Genomic DNA, 21,712 nt, shown 5'->3' with positions numbered 1-21,712 from the left:
GACAGAGTTTGTGATTTAGTTGCTGTTGGTTTTGCTTGGAAACTACAGAGAAAAGATACAGGCTGAGGGTAAGACCGCTTCCTCTAAACTGTCTGACTGTTGGTCGCTGATTTAAGGTGGAGTTTGAAGATTATTTTAGCACCCATGATCAACACTTTGCTGAACATTTGGATGCAGTCTCTTTGTCAATTTAGATTTTCAGTGTCTGTCTGATTGTTTGCACAAAGTTTTTCTCTACATTCTGGTTTATTCTGAGGGAAACAACAAGAAATATTTACAGTGTGTGTGCCATTGTTATTAATGTTTAGAGGTGCCTCTTGTCTCTGATAACTTCTGAGTAATATGAAATGTTTTGATTTATTTTAATCTATATACTTGTTTTAATAGTGAGGTTTTCCTCACTGTAATACCTGTCTTAAAAGCTCAATACAAAGACAAAAACCATGTTTGTATTATGCTTCATTCATAATTCATTGTGTTTCCTTACATAGCTAACATAAACAGTATATAAGAAGTGGCCGTGGCTGGGACGCTGATAAACTAGCAGTTAGGTCGTGATCCATGCACGGAGGCTTTAGTCCTCCTAGCAGGTGCCCTGGGTTCAAGTCCGACCTGTGGCTCCTTTTCCTGCATGCCTTTCCTCACTCCCTCTCTCTCCCTCGTTTCCTACTCTATCCACTGTCCTTTCAAAATAAAGGCAAAAGCCCAAAAGCCAAAATGAATCTTAAAAAAATAAATGGATGTGGGCGCCATGACATTAACCCTTGGTGTGTGGGCTTCTGTTTTACCATCTTAAGTTTTATATTTTTGCCGTCACTATCTTGTGTCCATATTTGGATAACAGGTTGGTAACCGGAGAGGAAAAGGCAAACTATAAAAAAAATGAACCCTCCTGAAAGAGACCAGAAAAGAGCAGTTCGTTTTGTAATCCTCACCTCATCCCCGATGGAGATGTTGGAGCACTTGCGTCCGTTTTCCCCCTCACTAACCGCCCCGTTCTTACAGCGGGACGTGTAAGCGATGGTCACTCCCTCTGGAAGCTTGCTGTTCTCCAGAATAACCTCGGAGGAGAGGGACTGCCAGAAATCAAAAGACAACAATGTCATTTCCTGCACTGGATTCACATCCGATAGCTTTTGTTTGGACAGCATACGATAAACAAAACACAGCAGAGAATCCCATGAGAACGTGTGATGCTTTAATGTGGAACATACGAGTCGATTATAAAGAAGTGACTGAGCGATCTGTGAACTTACATTGTAAGCGTCGATAATGAGGTTGATGACGTTGCTGGAGTTGGCAGACAGAGTGCCCACTGCAGACTTTGGGATCAGGTTTTTCAGCTCCTGAAGAGATAGAAAGGTTGAAATGATCGCGTCACCAATGGGAGGTCGATAAGGAAATGACAAAGGATCAAGAGAACTTATCAACAAACTTTACATTTAGACTTTTTCATCCAGATTCAGAAGGAAACCACAATGAACCATGTAATGATTTAACTATAAAGACTTTAAAGGATGTCTACTTTCAAAATAGGTGAAAGCATTCTGAAGCTACTGTGAGTTTGTTTTTTATCAAAGTCAGATGGTTTGAACCGGGCACAGCAGAAGAAAATAACTATGTGCTGCTTCCAGGGGATGCTACTGTAACTCAGAGCAGATGTATCAGCCCAGGTGGATATTTAAACCCACTGGGCATCTTCAATATGCACGCAGACGGAGAAGGAGAAGAGCGTGCTCCAAACTGAATGGATATATGGACATTGAGTTGGATAGAGATGAGAAAGAGAAGACGGACACTGACTTGGTAAACAGGCTGGAATTCCTCGGTGACTGCAAAGATGGTCTGGATGTTGTTGTCGCTCAGCTTTTGTACCAGGTGAGCGATGGAGGGATAGTCCTTTAAAAAAGGAAGTCAAATGTACGGTGTGAAACGAGTAGCAGCGTCTGCTCAATGTCAGCAAAGAGATTCTTTTTAAGCATCCATTCAACATGTCGAAAAAAAAAACAGGCCGAAAGATACCGATCTACTTACATAGTAGTGGCTCATGGTGTACACGTTGTTCTCCAGGTGACATTTTCCATCATTGGGCAGAACGATGCCTCCTAGTTTGCCGTCGCCAGCGAAGTGGAAGCCAGCGTCAGTGGAGAACACGAGCAGACGAGTCACATTTCTCCAACCGATTTGCCCCTGAGGAATAAAGATGTATCCTCTCATTAAAGGTAACAGGAGAAACTGAGCTGATAAGAATGTGACATATTCACTTTTTATTATCACTGCATCGGAAAATCTCCTCGTAAAGAGCGAGGTTTCGTAAAAAACCTTTTTCACACATCCCCACATAAACACATTTATTGGCGCTTTATCCCTCCGAGCTGAAATAGTGGGGGGAATTGACCCTGAGTTGAGAACCTGAGCTTGATTATTTCATTTTTCAGCTTACCCCACACACAGCCACTTGCATGATGGCATCAAAGCCGCCCTCAGGAGAGTCCAGGTTTCCAGAGATCTGCTGCTGGCCCACCAGGGTGTTAAACTTCTTCCCATCACTGGTCAGCTTCAGGACGTTCTTGTAGCTGAAAGGGCTGGTGCAGTTCTGGTCGCCCGTGCATGGGTTCAGCAGCTTGGCCGGGGTAGTGCTGATGTACGGCATGACAGTCTTTTCCACAAAGGAGCCAAAACCTTTTGAAACAAATTTTTAAACAACTTCAGAAAAAAAAGGATTCATGTGAGGTTTAAAGGTGGTATGGGTTTAAAGGTAAGACGACACCAAGTGTATTCAGAGGAGGTCATTGAACTCTCAAGTGTTTGCTTCTTTGGTTTGTTTGTGCAGGCCGGAAAAAGGTCGCTCACAGCTTGGGTGGCACTTAATACTCACAACAAGACACCTGGAAATACAAAGTATTATAAAGTCTGATACTGTGGACCCTCACACAGGCAGAATGGAGACCACTGTACAGCTTCCACATATTTGATCATTTAAATCTGAATGAACTCAGGGTTTCAACATCAATATGTTTCAGAAATGTCAAGAATGAAAAAACATAATGTAAGGAAATCCTGGGCTGTTTCAAATCTGTCTACTATACTTGTAAAACGTACAGAGTTTTTAGCTATTGATCGAAGGCAGCAAAATGTGTGCAGCACGCAAGTCCAAAACTGATGGAAGTTCAACCTTGCTACTGATCCAAAACTCATGTAGTAAAACGACCTTTCTTTGCTTGAATCATTCGGCTTGTTGGACCTTGATGAGCCAAAAACAAAAACCTCTTTTCCCAAACATATCAAGCACTCAAATGTGCTCCAACTCTAAGATCCTCACCTATCCTGAAGTCCGAGGTGATCTTTGACATCTCCAGCATCAGACTGGTTCCCAGGTTCTTCACGTTCTCCAGATCGTCCTTCATGGAGTACGACAGGTCCATCAAGTAGTACAGGTCGATGGGATAATCCTCTGCTCGCTTGAACTTCAGGTCGAAGGACTGGGGCTCGCCTAAATCAAATCGCCATCATTAAAAGCTCTCAGGAAGAATCATATCTTTAGAAACAGCTTTATTAATTTTTAGTCTCACCAGATCGGAGCGTGAGGCTGAGTTTCTGGGGCTGAATCTGGGTGATTTCCTCTGGCTTTAGTTTCTCCGCTCCCTTTCTGCGATTGGTCACCGCTTTGTTCTTCAGAACCTTCTGTTCCCCGTGTGGGTTTTCTATCATGGCTTCATCGCAGCCTCTTTTGATCAGAGACTGCAGCTCGTCACAGCGGGTCGACACCGTCTCTCCCTGTTGCAGGAAGTCCTAGGAGTAGCAGCAGAGTCAGAATTAAAGAGACAGTACACCAGTTTAAAAGCTAACATCTATTGTGGTGTTGGGAAGCTTTCATCAGGGTTTACTTCCTCCAGACTTTTTTCTGGTTGTGGTTTGAAACTAGTTTGAAACTGTTATATCTTTAGATACTAGCCTGCCAAAACATCCAGCCCATAATACCTCCATTACGCCACAGAAAGGTTGTTCACTACTCCTGTAAATACAACAAATTCAACATTCTAGATAACAATGGAATATTTGTAGTTCTCTCATACAGAGTCTCCAGTACATTTTTTTGTACAGCTAATGAGCCAACAATTTAAATATTTAGACATGTTGAGACGCAACAAGGGACGCAACAGATCCAATCTTTCATCGGTATCAGGTCCGATATAGACGGGATTTATGATTGTTATCAGACAGATGGTGCCACAAAGAAGGAGTCCACAAATCGTCTCCATGACGACGTTGAGACGAGATGGAACAGCTCCTTCTGGATGATCAAAAGTACAATTCTTACACTTCAGTTAAAAACATTTAATTTGAAAAACCTGACAGGTGTTGCTGCTTCCTGTTTGTACGTGAAGCCAGCACAAAGTTCAGAGACATTTCTTTGGAGTAATTTGAATTTTCATTTATTATTTTGCTCTTTTTGGAAAAAATAAGATTTTGAAGGCTTTGAGATGTGGACATTTGAAGATGGCTTTTCATTTCTGATGATGTCCTGATGAAAAGCAACCGACAGCTGCAGGCATGATCCATAAACATTGCAAACTATTACCAGAAATCTAATGGCATCAGACTGCATTTCTCAGCAGTGATTAGAACTCCACATTCACATACCGGGTCTGTACACCAGCCGCATTTGGCCCCGGCCTGGATGCACTCCCCGCAGTATTTGGCGTTGGCATTGATGCACTCGTTCCCCTCTGGATGAACAAAGAGAGGAGAAGAGGAGAAGAGGAGGCAGAGTCAGAGGGGGCAGGGCTAAACGCTCAATCCCTGCAAAGTAAGCAGTCCGTTAAGCCCTCCATGTTTACACATCAGTTCATCTGGAACACTGCAGAGCTCGATGGTAATTGGATACAGAGACGGGATATTCTGCCTTTTTCCATTATCCTCTGTGCTCCATGATGCTGAGATGGATCTTTGGTCAATGACATCATTAAGATAAAACCGGAGACCTCTCTCTCTCTCTCTCTCTCTCTGGGGAGGTAGTATCATTACGATCTGTACGTTTATAATGAACGCTTAAAATCAAAGAAATGACATCATGTGAGGTGACAGAATGATGATTTCACAACACGTCAAACAAGCTTGTTTACCAAAAACAACGAGGCGTCTTACCTTTCTGAGCATTACTGTAACAAAGGACTCCTAAGAGTGTCGATATCAAGAGCAGCTTCAGGTCCATCTGAAAACACACAGAAGGCAGAATCTTTTTTTAACATCGTCTGGTCTCAACAAACCGTTACAATGAAAAGCTCTTTGTAAACTATGAGAGCTGAGGTGTTTTAGGGGAGCAAAGTTTTTGTTTTCAACATGTCCTGGACTGAAGGGCACAGAACAGTCTCTGAGATATTAAATCTCTTAATGGCTTGGTTACACCGGCAGATAATAAATCATCCAGTGGTAGGAGTTCAGCTATTTTCAGTCGGTCAAAGTGTAACAGGCAGCTATTTCAATTCTGACCACACACACATATTCATATACAGAAAAACAACACACAATCACAGGACTAGCTCCCGGCTCGGGCTGCATCTTTCTTTGACTTTAAAATAGCATCAGTTCCCTGGAGGCAGCCCCTCTCTCTTGTCGTGAACATTGATCCATTGACTGTACGCGGGCCCTCTGGGCGGCCATATTGATAGATCCTGTCTTTCTTCTAATGCAAAGCTCATGACTTATTAATCACGGGGGATGCTTCTTTGCACTTAAGGGCTGATTTGTGAACAGTGGAAAGGCATGCTGGCCTCTCTCTGAAACTGCATTTCAACAAAGCGCTGCTTCAGACTAAATCTGGCCAACATGCTTGGAGTGGAGAGCGCTGACATGCATGTCAACTTTCAGCTTTTCAGCATTCTCACACTTGATAATTAGCGCTCAACAACAAACCAACAGAAAAGAAGACATTTTGGGTCTGAACCAAAGACTAAACTGAAGAACTTAATGCAGCTCCCAGGACGTCATCCAAGGGGTTTGTGGTTAAATGTTCTGGAGCTCTGAGTTTGGCTTGTTTGACTCTCACATTTTATATTTCTTTGGAGCCAGAGGTGACCATTTTTTGGATGAGATGGTGAATGCATTATCCAAGGACTGAATGATAGATCGTTTGACCATCCCAATTGCGATGTGTGTGTGTGTTGCAGTTACATCAGCAGGGTGTGGAAAAATGAAACACACAACATGCTGCTACTTCCTGTTGCATGATACCTCATTTACCTCAGACCAAACTACAAGAACACCTGCTGGATATCACCTTAGAGCTCCTCCTCTTCATCAGAGCATGGAGTGAACTGACTGCTGTGCTCGCCATAAGTGTAAAAATATAAACAAGCAAGCCTTCCCTCCCCCAGAACATTTCTGAGTGATGTTTTGAGGCATACGCTCAGTTTCAGGAGGAAGTTTTAGAGCTGGTGTACTCCCGTTATTAGTGGCATGGCGTCCTGGTTGCTGCTTAAGGTGTGGCTATGTGGCATGAGTTCTTTGGCTTTACATATATCAGAGAGAGAAAAAATCAATGTCAGTTTTTCCCCAGATTGCACTGGCCTACACTACACTATGGTGTACTTGTTGTGTTAGTAGTGACTTGTCAATCACAAGACCACGCCCTCTAATGCATGCATACCCTGGGTTTGTCACATTTTAACATGAAACTAACTCATTGTGACCATGAACTCTTTAGGGAAATGTCCACTGAGGTAATAAACTCAGAGAAAACTGGGCCCCTTTTTTCTCTCTGGCGTCTCTCTGGACTTCTTCTCTGAAATCTGGCTTCTTTCTTTATCGAGGGAAGTCGCCTCCACACTGACCATTTGAAAGAATGCAGTTTTAAGGCACTCCCACATCTGCATACTTTTAAAAAACCAGGAAGTGACATCCACTGCTTCAATATGGATTATGTCCTGGACCACTGTCGACCCACCAAACCACAACATTTTAGTATTTGAATGCTAGTCAGGGAATAAGCCAACTCAGTAGAAATCTCATTGAACTTAAATAGATTTAAGTCTCTACACCACAAACCTACTGACATTGCCTTCCCCAGATCCTGGCTGCTGGCTCTATAAATACTCATGTGAACAGAGCTGAGGTTACTCTAAGTTAAACACTTTGGGATTTTCAGTGACCCCTCGCTATCGTTGCTGCTACTGTCCCAGAAGAGTCAGTTCTGGGATTCTCACCCCGTCTTCTCGGCAGGTCTAATAAGCGACAGCTGGAAAGGCTCCTACAGAGAGGCACCGGCTGACGTTGTACGCATTAACCAGCAGGGGAGCAGTATGTGCAGAATCTAATTTACATGAGGAATGTTCTGTCAAAATGTCCTGACTGTAAATCACAAAGTCCTGGGAGTGATTTCTAAAAGAATCTTCCCAGTAGCTTCACTGGATATCAGAGCGTGAGGTTGATAAAGCCACAGACCATTTGACTTTTTTAGAACACTTTCAGTCTATTCATAGAGCTACATTCAAAGACTGCATACCCTTACACTGTGCTGAAGGAGGCTCTGACGTTCAGTGTGCTCGGTGTTGAGTGAAGCATTCCTCAGTGCCGGTGCGTGCGTGCATGTGTGTGTGTGTCCGTTTATATAGACACAGTGGGGCAGACGGCCTGTCTGCAGCCCCCCCCACCCACCCCCCCCAGATTAGATCAGCTGGCTTGAATCTCCACTGCTGCACATGGGTGGTGTGTGTTAGCAAGATAAATACCCCACATAACCTGGCTCTGCCTCTGTTGCACCATCACCACAACATGATGAATCAAAAACAGGACTCAGAGGGGCGCTGGTGGCGCAGTGGTTAGTGTGCGCGCCTCATGTATGGAGGCTATAGTCCTCCAAGCGGGCGGCCCAGGTTCAAATCCAGCCTGTGGCTCCCTTCCCGCATGTCTTTCCCCACTCTCTCTCCCTGATCTTCAACTCTATCCACTGTCCTATCTCTCAATTAAAGGCCCAAAAAGCCCCAAAAAAACAGGCCTCCGAGAGAATAAAAGTACCACTGAATGTTTTTGTGAAAACCTGTAATAAAAGGTGTGAGCTGATCAGATCTATTGGTTCATGATGAAACCATTTTGGTGTAGAAAAAAGCTTAAAATGAAGGAATTTTGGACCACATTCTCTAATAACAAAACTAACAAAATCGCACACGCTGATATTTTCTTTCCACTCGCACACAGGTTTCGACTTCGGCTCCGTGGAATCATCCACATGCAAACAGCAGCGAGGTGTCAAGTTAGAAAAATAACTGTGTTGTCTTTAATCCCATGAAGCTTTGCAGCTGCACAGAGGAATGTTCAATAAAAAAACACTACAGTTAAACATGGCAGAGGACAGAGAGGAGACCAACAAGGGGCTGAGAGCAGGATGTTGTGCTGCCCTCAAATCCACCCCCACACAAAGCTCAGAGTTCAGAAGTCATAAATAAAAACGTGTCAGCATTTCAAGATGGTTTGGGTTAACGCGGGCGCTATGACAGATGTATTTCTGTCAGAGCCACATCAGAGGGACAAAAGGAAGAGAATAAAGACATACAAGAAAAATGGGAAGATATGTATGTACGAGCCAAGCAAACAGTTTGAAAATATCATGTCATAATTATCCTGCTAGAATAATAAGCATGTATGCTAATGTCATCATAATTCATTAAAACCCTCACAATGCTACGAAATCATTCAAATCCCTTCAACATTATACTTTCAAGAGTCAACCCATCAAAATTAAAATAATTACAAACTACAGGGTGAACAGATCAAGATGAAATACATCATAGAAAGAATCCAGAGCAGTGTTATTCTTATCTCTGGTTCACGTCTGTTCCCAGACATTCAATGTTTAGTTTTTATACAAACAGTATCATCGTGATTCTGTTTCCCACATTTATGTTTTTATGTGACCAAACCAGAGAAATATTACCCTCCACTGCAGCTTTTTCTTTGGACACTTTCAAGACTGGCCCCACAGGCTCATGCTTCCCTCTGAAATGAATATTTGATCTGGTTGCAAACGGGGTCTCTTTGTTTTATCTGTAAAAGAAGCAGTTGTGTCGATTTAATCTGTAGAATTAAAAACTTCATAGAAAGCAGAATACCTCATTCTGTTACTCAGTAAAAAGGCCTGAGATGCTTCAATGGGACAAAATGTACTAACTGCAATAACACAAGAATGGGGGGATGCATATGTCATGTAGCCTACATGTGAACTAATCAATGTTGGAAATGTAAAATGATCAAACAAGTGCAACACAGAATTTAAACCAAATGTATGAAAAAGGAGTGAAAACAATAGCACATAGAATAATGACTGACTACAGTACACTACAAGCTCCCTCTTTTCTGTTCCCTTTATATTTAACTGTTGTTTATGTTTAAAGTTTTCACACCAGCATTGTTTGTAAGAACAATATCTGCATCGCTCCCTGACTCCATTCCTCTGTGAGAGGGATCTCCAGGAGCCAAAACGCTCCGACAGCAAACCACAAACCTTTTTCAACTAGTCAATTAAAGGCCAAGAAACATTTGAATACTTTGTCACAGAGACTATAAACAGTTGTCAGTTTGACAGATGAAGCTTAAAATGTGCACTCTTCACAAAGTTCTCTTAAATAAACTGAGAGTATTTGGCTCGTGCATGCTGCAGGTCTGAATCTGGGTTATCGTGGAAGAGAGGGATGAGGAGTGTTAAGAGATGTTTGTATAAAATCAGTGTGTGTTTATCCACAGAGGATCCAGACAGATCAGCGCTGGTTCCTCTCTTACAGTAAAGTCGTTTAGCTCCCACACTCTTCATGTCTCCCACACTCTTACTATTCCTCATCACCGGTCCGCTCGTCACTCACACCTGAGCTGAGACTAAAGGCTCCCCAGTGTTTCACAGGCCTCCCGGAGCTCTGTCAGTTGGCAGGAGGAGGTGATGCATGGCAGACACTGTGGTGCGTGACTAAAACGGGACGAGCTTCTCAGGCATTCCTGAGGGACTGAAAACGTCCCGACCAGGATAGTAACCTGTAACACAGTTACTGCACTTTGTGGGGAAACGTGAGCTGTGAGAGCCATGATGACGGGATGCAGTATTTTTAACAGCTTGTTTTCACACAACCTCTTCCCCACACTTTGTTACTGCTGCTCCAGTGTTATACAAGTGCTGGAACAATTATTTGATTTCAGTGACACTTGGAATTAAGGTATTCACCATTAACTTGTTGCTTATTAGCATGCTAGTAAGTACAAAGTACAGAAGCAAATACCCTTCTGATTACAGCTTATTAATAGTAAGTTAGGAAGTCATAAGGGCCATACTAAGCAAGGCATATTTAGCTCATAATTCAAGTTCAACAACTTCCTAACTTAATATCAATAAGCAGTAATCAGGAGAGTATTGAAGGCAAACTCTGAGTTAATGGCTATAGCTATATGGTCATGTAGAATAGCATGCAGCCGGAGCAATTTGGGGTTCGGACATGTTGCTGCAGGAGTTGGGGATCGAACCCCAAACCTTCCAGTTGAGAGACGACCGACTCTACCAACTGAGCCACAACTTAATTCTTGTGAATCCAACATAAATCCCACCAATAAATGAACACCAATGAATCTGAGGGGAGCTGACAGCTAGCCTAGCTTCACTAACTCAATTAGCTTCTGCTGTTTGAACCATTCCGCCTTTTATCTCGGTTTGTCTGGCCAGCACAAACCAAGAACTCCCATCAGTCTGCGTTGTGTTTTCTCAGTCTGGTCCTCATGAAGATAAAACCTTCAAGATATCCAGAGACAGCGTCCCCATCATTAACCAGCTGACCTCACAGTTCCATAAAGCTTCTTTACACTTGAATTTTACACCACAGCTAACAGAACCATGTAAAGACGATGAACTGGTTCATTTATGACGAGAAGAACCACTTTGGTGCACATTGTATAAGTCCATTTTTAATGTATTTGGACTTTGTGAAGTTTATCCCATTATTTGATTAAGACACAATAATCCCAGCTTCTTGAGCCGATGTGTGAAATCCTCCAGTGTAGAAAATTCCAGCTTAATTTAACCGCACAAACCTCGGCTGTGTGAATGAGTGGATTTACTTCCCTTTACATTGATCTGCATTTGCAAGTGCTTAGAAGTACTTACTTCAGCGAGCACCGCTATGAATAACGACCAGCAGAGTCGTGGAGGCAGTAAAAAAAACCAAAAAAAAACACAGACTCAGACTGCAGCAGTAAAGAAGTGGTGGCGGCTCAGAGTCACAGCGCTCTTTGTAGGAGCAGGCCTGAGCTTCCCTCGCTCAGAATGGCTGTTCTTCTCTGGCCGTGAAAGAAGGAATGGAAAAGAAGGAAAAACAGGAAAGGGCGGTGCACAACTCGGAGGGGAAAGAAGGTTGCCTCACGTCCAGAAGAAAAGGAACTTACAGACTTTTTTTTAGACTCTCCTAAACCTACCTTCTCCATTTAAACGGTATCCGCCTGTGCCATGTCAATAGACATAAAACCTTTTTTAGCTTCATGGTGAAGTGAAAATGAAAAGCTCTCCATGGCTTAGGTATCTAAGACTATGGACTTTGAGAGCCTTGAGTTTAGTTTATATTTCATTTTAAAATAATTCCAAGATGCATACACTGTTGTCCTTGGCATATCTGCGGCATCCTTAATTCCCATCCTCCCTCCCTCTCTCTCTCCCTTGTTTCCTCCCTCCTCCATCATACCACCCACACAATGTCTCAGTTCACTCCCTCCGCTGAGAGAGGAGCCAAACCGTTGGCCCCTTAACTCCCCGTACCCTTCAAACAGCCCAGAGAGGGGAACATGTCTGAGCTACAAGCCGCCCGACAGAACGTAAGGAGAATACCAAACAGTGTCTGTCTGTGCCCCCCCCCATCCAGAGGACCCTCTCATAGCAGACAAAAGCAATGAATCAGACTTCCTTTTAAAAGCATGACATGAGGTCTGATAAGGTTTAAGTGTTCCCACTCACCGTCCCCTCTTTGCAGAAGGAGGCTCTGTGTGATAAATAATACTAACGAGGCAGATTTAATGTCTTTAAATCTTTTCCTGCTTCTCTGCTTCAATGATATCGATACGTATGTAGAGGAGTGACGACCCAGAGTGATCTTTCAGCAGGGGAAAAAAGAGAGAAACGTCCTCAGAGAGATACGGATGAAGCCACAAACTGCATCATAGTTTCCACATTACTTTAGTCTTTGAATACTTCCAACTATTCCTGAAGAACATTTGTCAGACAGAGAAAAAAAAAGTTAAAATAAGTGCAATGAAAAGCTCAGGTTGAAGTGAGCAAAGACTATGAGATTCAGTTTGTCAGACATTTATTGTACCCGTAAGTCATGTATTCACTGACGTTTAAAGAGTTTCTACCATCATGTTTCCCCATGAAAAAAAAAAAAAAAAAGCTCCATGATTTAGGGGACTGGAATGATTAAAACGGTCTTCAAAAGCCTGAAAAAGCTAACCTTCAGCATCTTCTCAAATATTTCTAGCTTGGGCAAAGTCATTTTGAAGACTATTTAAAGGCACATACTGAAGAGATGGAACATATGCATGCTGAAATATACCAGACTTTTCTTTTGATGCTGTAGCACAAAGACTGTGTTGTGTGTATGCAGAGGTTCCTCCACAGAGCCATAATAACGCTCCAGACAACATTGTAGTACAACGTGTTGTACAACTACCTTTTACACATACAGCCTGCTCTAAAAGAGGTGTTAGAGTCCCGCCCTAAACTGGCTGCCTAAAAAGGGCCATAGTTAATGTTTGCCTCCTTTAACACTGGTGGAATCATTCAAAATGTTGAAAAAAGTGCAATGCCACCTTTGTAGTAAAAAGGTAGGTGAAATATTTGCTGATGAATGTGGAGTCTGAGTGAATCTGAAGCCCTGTATTCAGAAATATTTACGTTTCACCTTCAATCTGAATGTAGCAGAGGTGTAGTGGGGGGACAAAGTGATCCCCTAACGTCTTTGGAGTCAGTAAGAGAGGCGTTACAGGGGCGAGACAGGATCAGCTGAGCCAGCGGGGGAGCGTAGCGCTGTGTGTGTGTGTGTGTGCATGTCTGACTTTGTGTGTATGTGGAGCTTCCGCTGCGCCGTGCTTTTCAACGCCGAAATGCAGTGTGCCTTCACAGACTGGGACACCAAAAGCGGTATCAATATGATTGTACAAAGACGTGATGACGGCAGGGCACTTCATCTTAAACGCAGTCTGAAGAGGGTTTAAGTTAAAGGGTAAATAAATCCTGAAATGTTTTGCTACAGTTGGGGTCCATAATTATCCACCATGCTGATTTAACAGAATAATGGGTGTAGATAGTTTAAATGCCGTCTTTATGAGTCGCTCAACATATGGCTTATTGCAGGTCTTGAAAGTTCTGCTTTTCATACAAAACACTCAGCCAACCACACACGTTGTGCCAACATTCCCCTCGAGTAAGTGGGAGGCCAAAGATACCCAGGAGTGGATCCTGCTTCTGGAAAAGATTTTCTTTTCTTTTCCAGTCAGAGAGAATCAATATCACTTAAACAGTTTGATTTTCTTTACAGCACCTAACATGTTTTATATTGAACAATGGTCCAATCACATTACAACATGTCCTGCAACAGCAGCAACAATTGAGGCAAAACCACAGCATTTGGAGGCGTGCCAAGTCAGTATCACTGTTCACAGCTCCATCTCTGTGTTGGAAATAGCTGTGCAGCGCTAACAAGTTATTTCTGACTCCTGACCTCCACACCTGGCCTCTGCAATCACTCCAAAAGTTGACCTGAATCAAACAAGACACAAAAACATTTCCTCAACCCGATTGAGAATATGGAAAATCCTACAACTCACTTTAGTGTTAATTTAAATGGAGATATTTTAGCATTATGTGCCAGGAAAAATGTTCCACTTGTAAATTCTAGCTTCACTGTTGTCTCACTGTTGCATTTTTCAAAGTTTAAGACAAAAAGTTGGCAGTATGAAAGCTTTGCTAGAGTAAAGAGTTGTGAGGGAGCTATCTATTTCATCTTGTATATTAAAGCAGATATTGAGCAAAGTAGAGCAGCTAGTTTGCACTGCCAACCACCATGCTAACAGGCTAGTTTGAGAGGATCTTGTGGGGTTGCCTGGCTGTGACATTGTGAGCTCAGAGCTCAGCCTGTGAAGCTGGGATCTGCTGTACAATAAGCCTCCCCAAACTCTCTGTGTTTGCTGAGTCAGCCCTTCCTGTTCTGAAACACAGGAAGCTCAACTGGATCACACAGGAAGCCTGCATCATAGTGCCTGGAAACCAGACGCAGCTCCCTATTGAAGCCAAAGACGACATATTTGGCATTGAGTTGTGAGAGGAAGAGAAAGAAAGAGAGAAACGAGACACAGAGAGAGTGGACCAGACCGTCTTGTTACAGAGGGTTGAGAATGCAGCGAGCTGCCAAAACGGCAGCGTATTGTCTTTGTGAAGCAAGCGTGTCCGATTCTTTAACCTAAACCAGGCCATCAATGTAAAATACACAATGGGAAAAAGGTAAACAAGCCTTAAAACTGGCTCAAACAATGCCTGAGACAAAACTAATGACCCTGCTGAGAATGATTCAACAAATGTCGGATATAAATTCTCTGGGATCATCTGCAAAAACCAGAGCAGCACCTCCACTGTAGAGACAGCCAGAGGGATAATTTAGAGACATGACATCATCCTGCAGCCTCAGACTAATATTTACAGCATGGTGGTGATTATTCAACAGTCTGTAGAGATATAGAGACAAATACAAAGATCGTAAGTGTGCCAGATGAAACCGGAGCTGCAGCTACTGGGAAACAAACTATATGTCCAAAAATAAGTCTCCATGTTTTGACCATAGAGTATATGGTCTATGGCATAGACTGTAAATATTGATGTTTGAAGCCTGAGTGACGTCAGCCATCTCTTACTGCAGGGGGCTCTGGAGGCTCATCGGCAGCAGACGCCATGTTGGAAATCCTGTCTCAGTCTAACTTTCAGCCTAACGACAGGCTGAGAGCTGGAGCTGAGGCGGGTTTTAAGCCTCTTGACAAACCGTTACCTCGCGCCCACCTGTCAATCATGTCAGCTGCACGCATAACTATAGATAACAAATATCGTTTTCAGAAGAAAAAAACTTAGCCGTTTATAAAAGACCTATTTGTTTTTAGTACAAGGCTGTAAACATGTTTATTTATACATCTAGTTTTGCAGTCATTTGGTTAAAAACAAACAAAACATTTCAGCTGTTGATGAGTCTAGATGAAAGTTAATGGATCAATAAGTTGATCTCAAATCTACTAGACAGGGTAATGCAATGTCATATTTCATGGAATTAAAAACAGCAAAAAAGGAGCACACGATTTTAGGTGCACGACCGCAACAAGGCTAAAAAGAGACTGAAAAGTCAGCACACAAATATCCTTTAAGGTTGAACGCTGATGAAGGCTTAGTGCTGAAACGAGTCCGTTGTTGTTTTGCTATTTCTCACCCGGATAAAGGAAACTTAAAGGACATTTGTGTGCTGACTTTTCTGTCTATTTTTATATTTAATGGAATACAATTGAATAGTTGTCTATTCTTAACTCCAAACTCTAAATGTAAGCCACGTGAAGACACAAAACCAGTCTGTTGATTTGTATGTGAGGAGAGTCGAGCAGAGGAGAAACTATCGGGTGTCAAACAGAAGCTCAAAACTCACAGCCACTGTGTTGAAACTTTGGCATTAAGTCCCAGACGGTGCTGTTTTTCACGACACAGACAGAAATGTCAAAAGTTTGATCTTAATCCAATTTTCACCCAGCGGTGGGCCAGCTGTGGACACCTCCTCCGTCTCTCTGCTGAGGCCCTAATCCTTGAAAAGCGGCACATTAATGACCCTCAGGTGTCTTTCATTAGGCTGCAGACCTGACACTTGAACTGGAGGGCCTCCACTTCCGCTGCCACCGCATGGACGGAGAGTGAAAACTGCACAGCTGAAACAGTGAGCACTCCAGGGTAACGTGCATTTCCTCCTGGGAGCAGCACGGGAATATCTGCCATGTTTCATTCTCAGGGTGTTCTGAGGGGGCCTCTGACTGAACATCATGTTCTCGTACTGTGTTTGAGCTCTGCTGGACCACTTCATCAGAGCAACAGAGACTCGTTCTTCAAAAAAAAAATAAACCTTCTCTGCTCTGCAGTTCTCAAGCTTGATATCCCTGAACTGTAGCGCTGCTGTTGAATATAAATGAGTGGATTAAGCTGTTCTTGTATTAACATTAAAGTGTGGTATCACTCTCCTGACATGCGCCTGTTCATCCACCTCACTCTAAGATACTTCTACTTGTTTCTGCAGAAAATGACAGCACATGAATAACTGTTAAAATCATCTGACATGACTCCCAGTTACAGTGAAGGCACTTTGAAATGCTTTATTCAATTACTTCATTTAGGTCACCTTCATTCAAACTCAATAACAGTGCTAGTGCAGCCAGAACAATGACACACTATTATGAAGCGACATCAGATATGCACATCTGAAAATATGGGAAATTCCAAACAAGTAACGAGTGACTTGAAAGAAAAGTGCTATAATGTCTTTCTGTCTTTAAACTGGGGGGGGGGGGGGGGGGGGGGGACGACTGCTGGTGATTCACGTTAACACCACATGAGACGTCAGCGTCCAACAGACCTCATTCACACGGACACAGAGCGAGAGAACAGTGTTTGCATTGTATGGGCTCTATATGTTACAGGTCACTGAGGGGAAACACATGGGAAGTGATTGATGCTCGCTGACTGATCGACGCCATGACAACAACAGGACATTCATAAACGATCGATGGATTATCACAAACTTCTTGGTCTGTCCTGGTGTTGTTATTCTTTGTTAAGCGTCTTTGAGTATTTAGAAAAAGCGAAGAGTGAAGAGAGGGACAGGAAATGTTGGGAGGAGAAAGTGGGGGGATGACGTGCAGCAGAGGGCTGAGGCCGGATTTGAACCCCACGGTCGCTGCGACGAGGACTATAGCCTCTGTACATGGGGCGCTCGACAGAACCGCTAGGCTATCCAGTGCCCCCCAGCTCAAATCTATGTTGAGAATTGTGGAGAGGTATTTACATCACAAATCCACAGAGCAACATTTAAAAAGTGTGTTTGATGACCGCTCATCTGCACGGACAAAATGATGAGGTTTGAGTCCCACTTAAGTACAAGTACCCTTTATTTGATAAGAGGCGTCTCTGTTGCTGTGAGTGTTGTGCAAAGAGAAACAGGTGTGTATGTCAGAGAGTAAAGCAACATTTCCAAACACAGACTCTCTTACATCCTGGAGACATCCTGTGTTCTGTGAGAGGCATAAACAAGGATTTATTCAGACACTCAGCTTCTCACCGTCACAATAATAAACACAGTACGACAGATCCCTGCAAAGCTCTTCTACTATTTACTACCAACACGACATGTTTGGCCTCTTTTCCCCCAGCAAGACCTCAAGGTCAGCTTTAACCGCGCCATTCCTCACCGGTGCTTCAGGTTCTGTTTTTAGAAGCAGGAGGCCACCCCAAAAAAAAAAAAGGACCACGAAGAGCGGAGAGAGAAGAGGCAAAGTTTTAGCTGGAGGTCACAAACCAAAACCAGGAGTCAGGCCCAAACCACAATCTAGCTTCAGAAACAAAAAAACTATATACAAAAAGAAAAAGAAAGGGTTTCAGAAGAATGGGAGGAAAGCCTGAAATGGAAGAAATTGCAATGTTACTCAAAATTGCAAAAGGAAAGTCTGAGTAATACGGCAAAAAATATGATCCCAGCATTTTCTTCCTGCTGTTAGTCCGATTTTTATACATATCAGCGGAAGAAATATATGATAATGCAGCCATGGTAAGAGTATTGTAATATGAAAGGAAGCCTGAAGAATCCACAGGGTTCATTATGACATGGTGTGAAGCTGTGCATCACATTTTAAAGGCTGCTGTCTTCTGGTTCAATTGTAATGAAAACTAAAACCACCAGAAATGCTAAAAAAAAAAAAATCACACTCATTTCAGATCAGGAGGTAAACGTATGTTGGAGTAATACCAGGTTAAGTCTGCAGAGGGCGCTAAACAGCATGTTCTGCAAATCACGAGATAGTTCCCCGATATGAAACCGGGAATTTCACGAGACGGCTTCAAACCTCTACGTAAGCTGCTGAAACCTCTTACATAGACTCTCTTCTCCCAGTAATGGAGAGCAGTCCTCCCCTGGCAGCCCTGCAGCGTTCTGCCACTCCAGAAGGCTTAAAGAGAGCTGGCCAATCAGAAGAAAGTGGGCAAGGTGAGGACTTTTATTTTGAACTCTACAGGTTAAACAGACTGACAACATGAAAGGTGAAAATAATATGGGATCTTTAAAATGTCATTGTCTCTCCACTTGTGCAGATACAGGATGTCTGGGGGAAGAGGCTGCTGCAATGTCTGTCAAATTTCCCTCCAATTTGTGGATAACAGAAGATGATTTGCAGCGTTCTTTCGTGTTACTTTTTCACTTTTACAGAAACAGGAAGTCTGAGATGTCTGCAAGCCGAGCTTCTTTCTTTGCTTATTTCCAGGAGCTAGGCTTGTTGTCGGCTGCCTTTTTGATCTATCCATTTCTAGGAAAATTGTCCAAAGTTTTTCACCGTATTAAAGGTAACTTTTATCCTGATCCACTGTGAAGATATTGTCTACCCCACTCTGACGTTTGCTGTTTTATCGCACTGATAACTTTGGATAACCATATGGGTTGAAAAATCTTCAGAATGCAGGAAAGACTCCACGTTGAGCCAGCATGTGATTGAGCGCCTAACAAATCACAGATAACTGCTCTTCAGGGAGCATCAGTCGCAGACCTGCTTCAACACACAGCCAAAGTGTGTGTGTGTGCATGTGTCTGTGTGTCTATGTGCTGGAGTCAAATGGCGGGAGCAGGCAATCATTTGCACCGCTTTTTTTACGTGTCTGGGACCGAGATCTGCCCCTTCAGCACAAAGCATGTGTCGTGGAGGGCAATCGTGCACATTCATCACTTGTGTCCCACAGGAACACGGAGAAAACACACAGTGCATATTCATCACCTCCATCTAGAGAGGACAAGTTCACACATAGAGTTTATGTCTTGACAAGGAAGCTAACACACACACGTGTGAAACATCACATGTTTAGCAGAAAGACCCACTTGTGGCCCTCTGTGTGTGTCTGTGTGTGTGTGTGTGTGTGTGTGTGTGTGTGTGTGTGTGTGTGTGTGTGTGTGTGTGTGTGTGTGTGTGTGCAGTGAGCGGCCTCGTAAATCAGGTGGGAGCCCGGCCCCTGCAGCAGCAGCTGTTCCCCGGGGGCCTGAGGTCGCATCAATTCAGCTGGTGGCTACTGGCTCCACTACCGTCTCCCATCTCCCCCACTGTCCTACATTTACCCTCCTCCTCAATTAACCATCCTCCCCCTCCTTCCTCCTCCTTCCTTACTGTCCCTTTCCCACCCCCTGTTGCCTTCCATATCTCCTTGTCACACCCCCCTCTTATCCTCCATCCTCGCCTCCCTTCCTGCCTCCATTTCCCTGATTAAACTGACGGCCCTCAGCTGCACTGTGGAGTCAGCGCAGTTTTTATTAAGGCCTTCAACCTCCTGCTATCCTTCAGAAGAAAGCTCTGCGTGATCCAATCAATGTGAGCCGTGCAGCCTGTCCATCACGCACTGCATGGGCAATAACAAGCAGCTTGTCAAGAGGCTACTGTACGTCTTAACGTGCACCAAGTCCTCCACAACATGTGCACACTTCTGTTTCCTGTTTGAGCAAACTGACGACTTCAGGATTTAAATCACTCCTGCTTTCAACAGTTTTATATGTTCTGTAGTCTCTCTCTCTCTCTCTCTCTGGCCTGTCAGCATCTCATGTCAAGTGATCCCTGAGTGATTTAAAGAGATCATGTGAGATCACTTGTTGAAGCCCTTTCATATGACCACACAGATCAAAAGAGGAGAGGAGAGACAGATTAATGCATCTGATGCAAAAAAAGATGAATGGGTGAAAGAATTTCAAAGCCAAAAATAAATATACTAACTATCAACCTTATATGTTAAATCTAAACCAGATCTTATTAAAGAACCAGAGCACAACACAAACAACATCATCTTCATCACCACTTCTTCAAGCAGGAAAAAAAAACACACACACAACTCAATCCCAACAACTATACTTTCAAAACTTGTAGTATGTATTAGGGGTGTTAAAGAAGACATATTATCCCCCTCCTCCACCTTTTCAAACAGTCCCCTGTGGTCTAAATGAAACATCTGTGCTGTGCTTTGATCAAAATAAAACATGAATCAAGCACCAGAGGAGGTTTGTGACCCTGTGTAAACCAGCTCTCTCAGAACGCTCCGTTTTGGTGTGTGTGTGTCTCTTTAAATGTAATGACCCCCCCCCCCCCCCCTCAGTTTTCCCCGTAGACATCACTCCTCTGTAGAGAGAATATAAATGGCGGACCTGTGCAAAAGTTTTGTTCTAGGCTGGAGGTGGAGTCCATGGGTGGAGATACCAGGAGAAGGCAGAGGATTTTTTTTTTTTTACAAGAATCTCACTGTGACATCACAAGGAGAGCACATTTGAAACGGAGCATTTTTCTCTGTGTTGTAAGACTTAAGCAGACCACAAACAAAGAACTGGATGGGTTTATTTCACATTTTGTGGGTCAATAGACACTAGATTACTGACATCACTTGAAGATTTCTCCGCTGTGGCTGGACCTATAGCTAGAATGAATCTATTTTGGTTTCCGATGTTAAGAAATGTATGTTGACATTCAGCACTCTACATAACAATAAAAATAAAGAAGGGAGTTCATATTTATCTGACTGCTAGTCTGCATTGATGAAAAAGTAGCCATGTGGAGAAATATAGAAAATTGAGGATGCATCGTGATATTGTGAATCGAAATCGTGAGGATGCATGGTCCTGTTATTTTTGCGAACACATATAAAGACCTAAACATCTAATAATTAAAATACTTACAAGTTACTTAAATAGTGAGCGTCAATGGATAAATATATCATATATACTGTAGGTCGATTAAGTGATACTACAGGTGCCAGAAAATAACATAAAGTACCACAGGTTGAATTAGCTTGTTACCTTGTTTGTTGCTGTTCTCCCAGGCTACATGCAGAGGAAGTGAAGCTTCCTCTCCAGCTCCCAGTGATGATGATCCTCTCTGCAGACTATCTGCCCTGTTGGCACAGGGAGCCGCTCTCTCCCTCACTCTCTCTCTCTCTCCTCCGACTCAAGTCACGGTGAATCTCCTCCGCTGCTCATTCCCCGCAACTTTCCCTCCTCACAGAAAACGTGAACAGTTTAAATTCAGACAAAATGTGGAGACAGTTTCGATAACTAAAATCCCCGCGGCGTCAGTGTGGACCCTTTCTCTCTCCCCCCCTCTCGGTCTAACTCTGGGGAGACGAAGCCGCAGAGTTCCGCTCCTCCTGCCCGGACCACACCAGGAGAAGAAAGAGAGCAACACAGTGCATATCCGGTTATGACCTTCAAAATAAAATACACACATTAACACTTTTCCCAATCTCGTTCGCAGTTTCAGGTAAATACAAGCCTGACTGTTGCAGTAATACAACATTAAAACATTACTTTTATAGCCTACTCAGAATATAAAAATTAATGAAAACCACTGTTTATGTCCTTTTTATGGTGAAATAATACGACAAACAATACAA

General features: G+C 43.2%; 1 protein-coding gene across 2 annotated transcripts in view; it reads right to left on the bottom strand.

Moving 5' to 3' along the window:
* itgb1a (integrin, beta 1a) overlaps positions 1–21,442 on the bottom strand; it is a 28,158-nt gene extending 6,716 nt beyond the window's left edge. For both annotated transcript variants that reach the window (XM_061064167.1, XM_061064168.1), the window contains exons 1-10: positions 21,120–21,442; positions 5,149–5,215; positions 4,645–4,730; positions 3,573–3,792; positions 3,323–3,493; positions 2,444–2,682; positions 2,035–2,190; positions 1,804–1,899; positions 1,257–1,346; positions 936–1,076 (exon numbers count right to left, since the gene is read on the bottom strand). In XM_061064167.1, the coding sequence (XP_060920150.1) occupies positions 936–1,076; positions 1,257–1,346; positions 1,804–1,899; positions 2,035–2,190; positions 2,444–2,682; positions 3,323–3,493; positions 3,573–3,792; positions 4,645–4,730; positions 5,149–5,215 (1,266 nt within the window). In that variant the 5' untranslated portion in view covers positions 21,120–21,442. The remainder of the gene's footprint in view (positions 1–935; positions 1,077–1,256; positions 1,347–1,803; positions 1,900–2,034; positions 2,191–2,443; positions 2,683–3,322; positions 3,494–3,572; positions 3,793–4,644; positions 4,731–5,148; positions 5,216–21,119) is intronic.
* Positions 21,443–21,712: the final 270 nt, after the last annotated feature.

Source organism: Labrus mixtus, chromosome 19, assembly GCF_963584025.1.
Source record: "Labrus mixtus chromosome 19, fLabMix1.1, whole genome shotgun sequence".
Classification (NCBI taxonomy): Eukaryota; Metazoa; Chordata; class Actinopteri; order Labriformes; family Labridae; genus Labrus; species Labrus mixtus.
The sequence above is the reverse complement of the archived record's forward strand: the minus strand, read 5'-3'. Positions and strand labels throughout refer to the sequence as shown.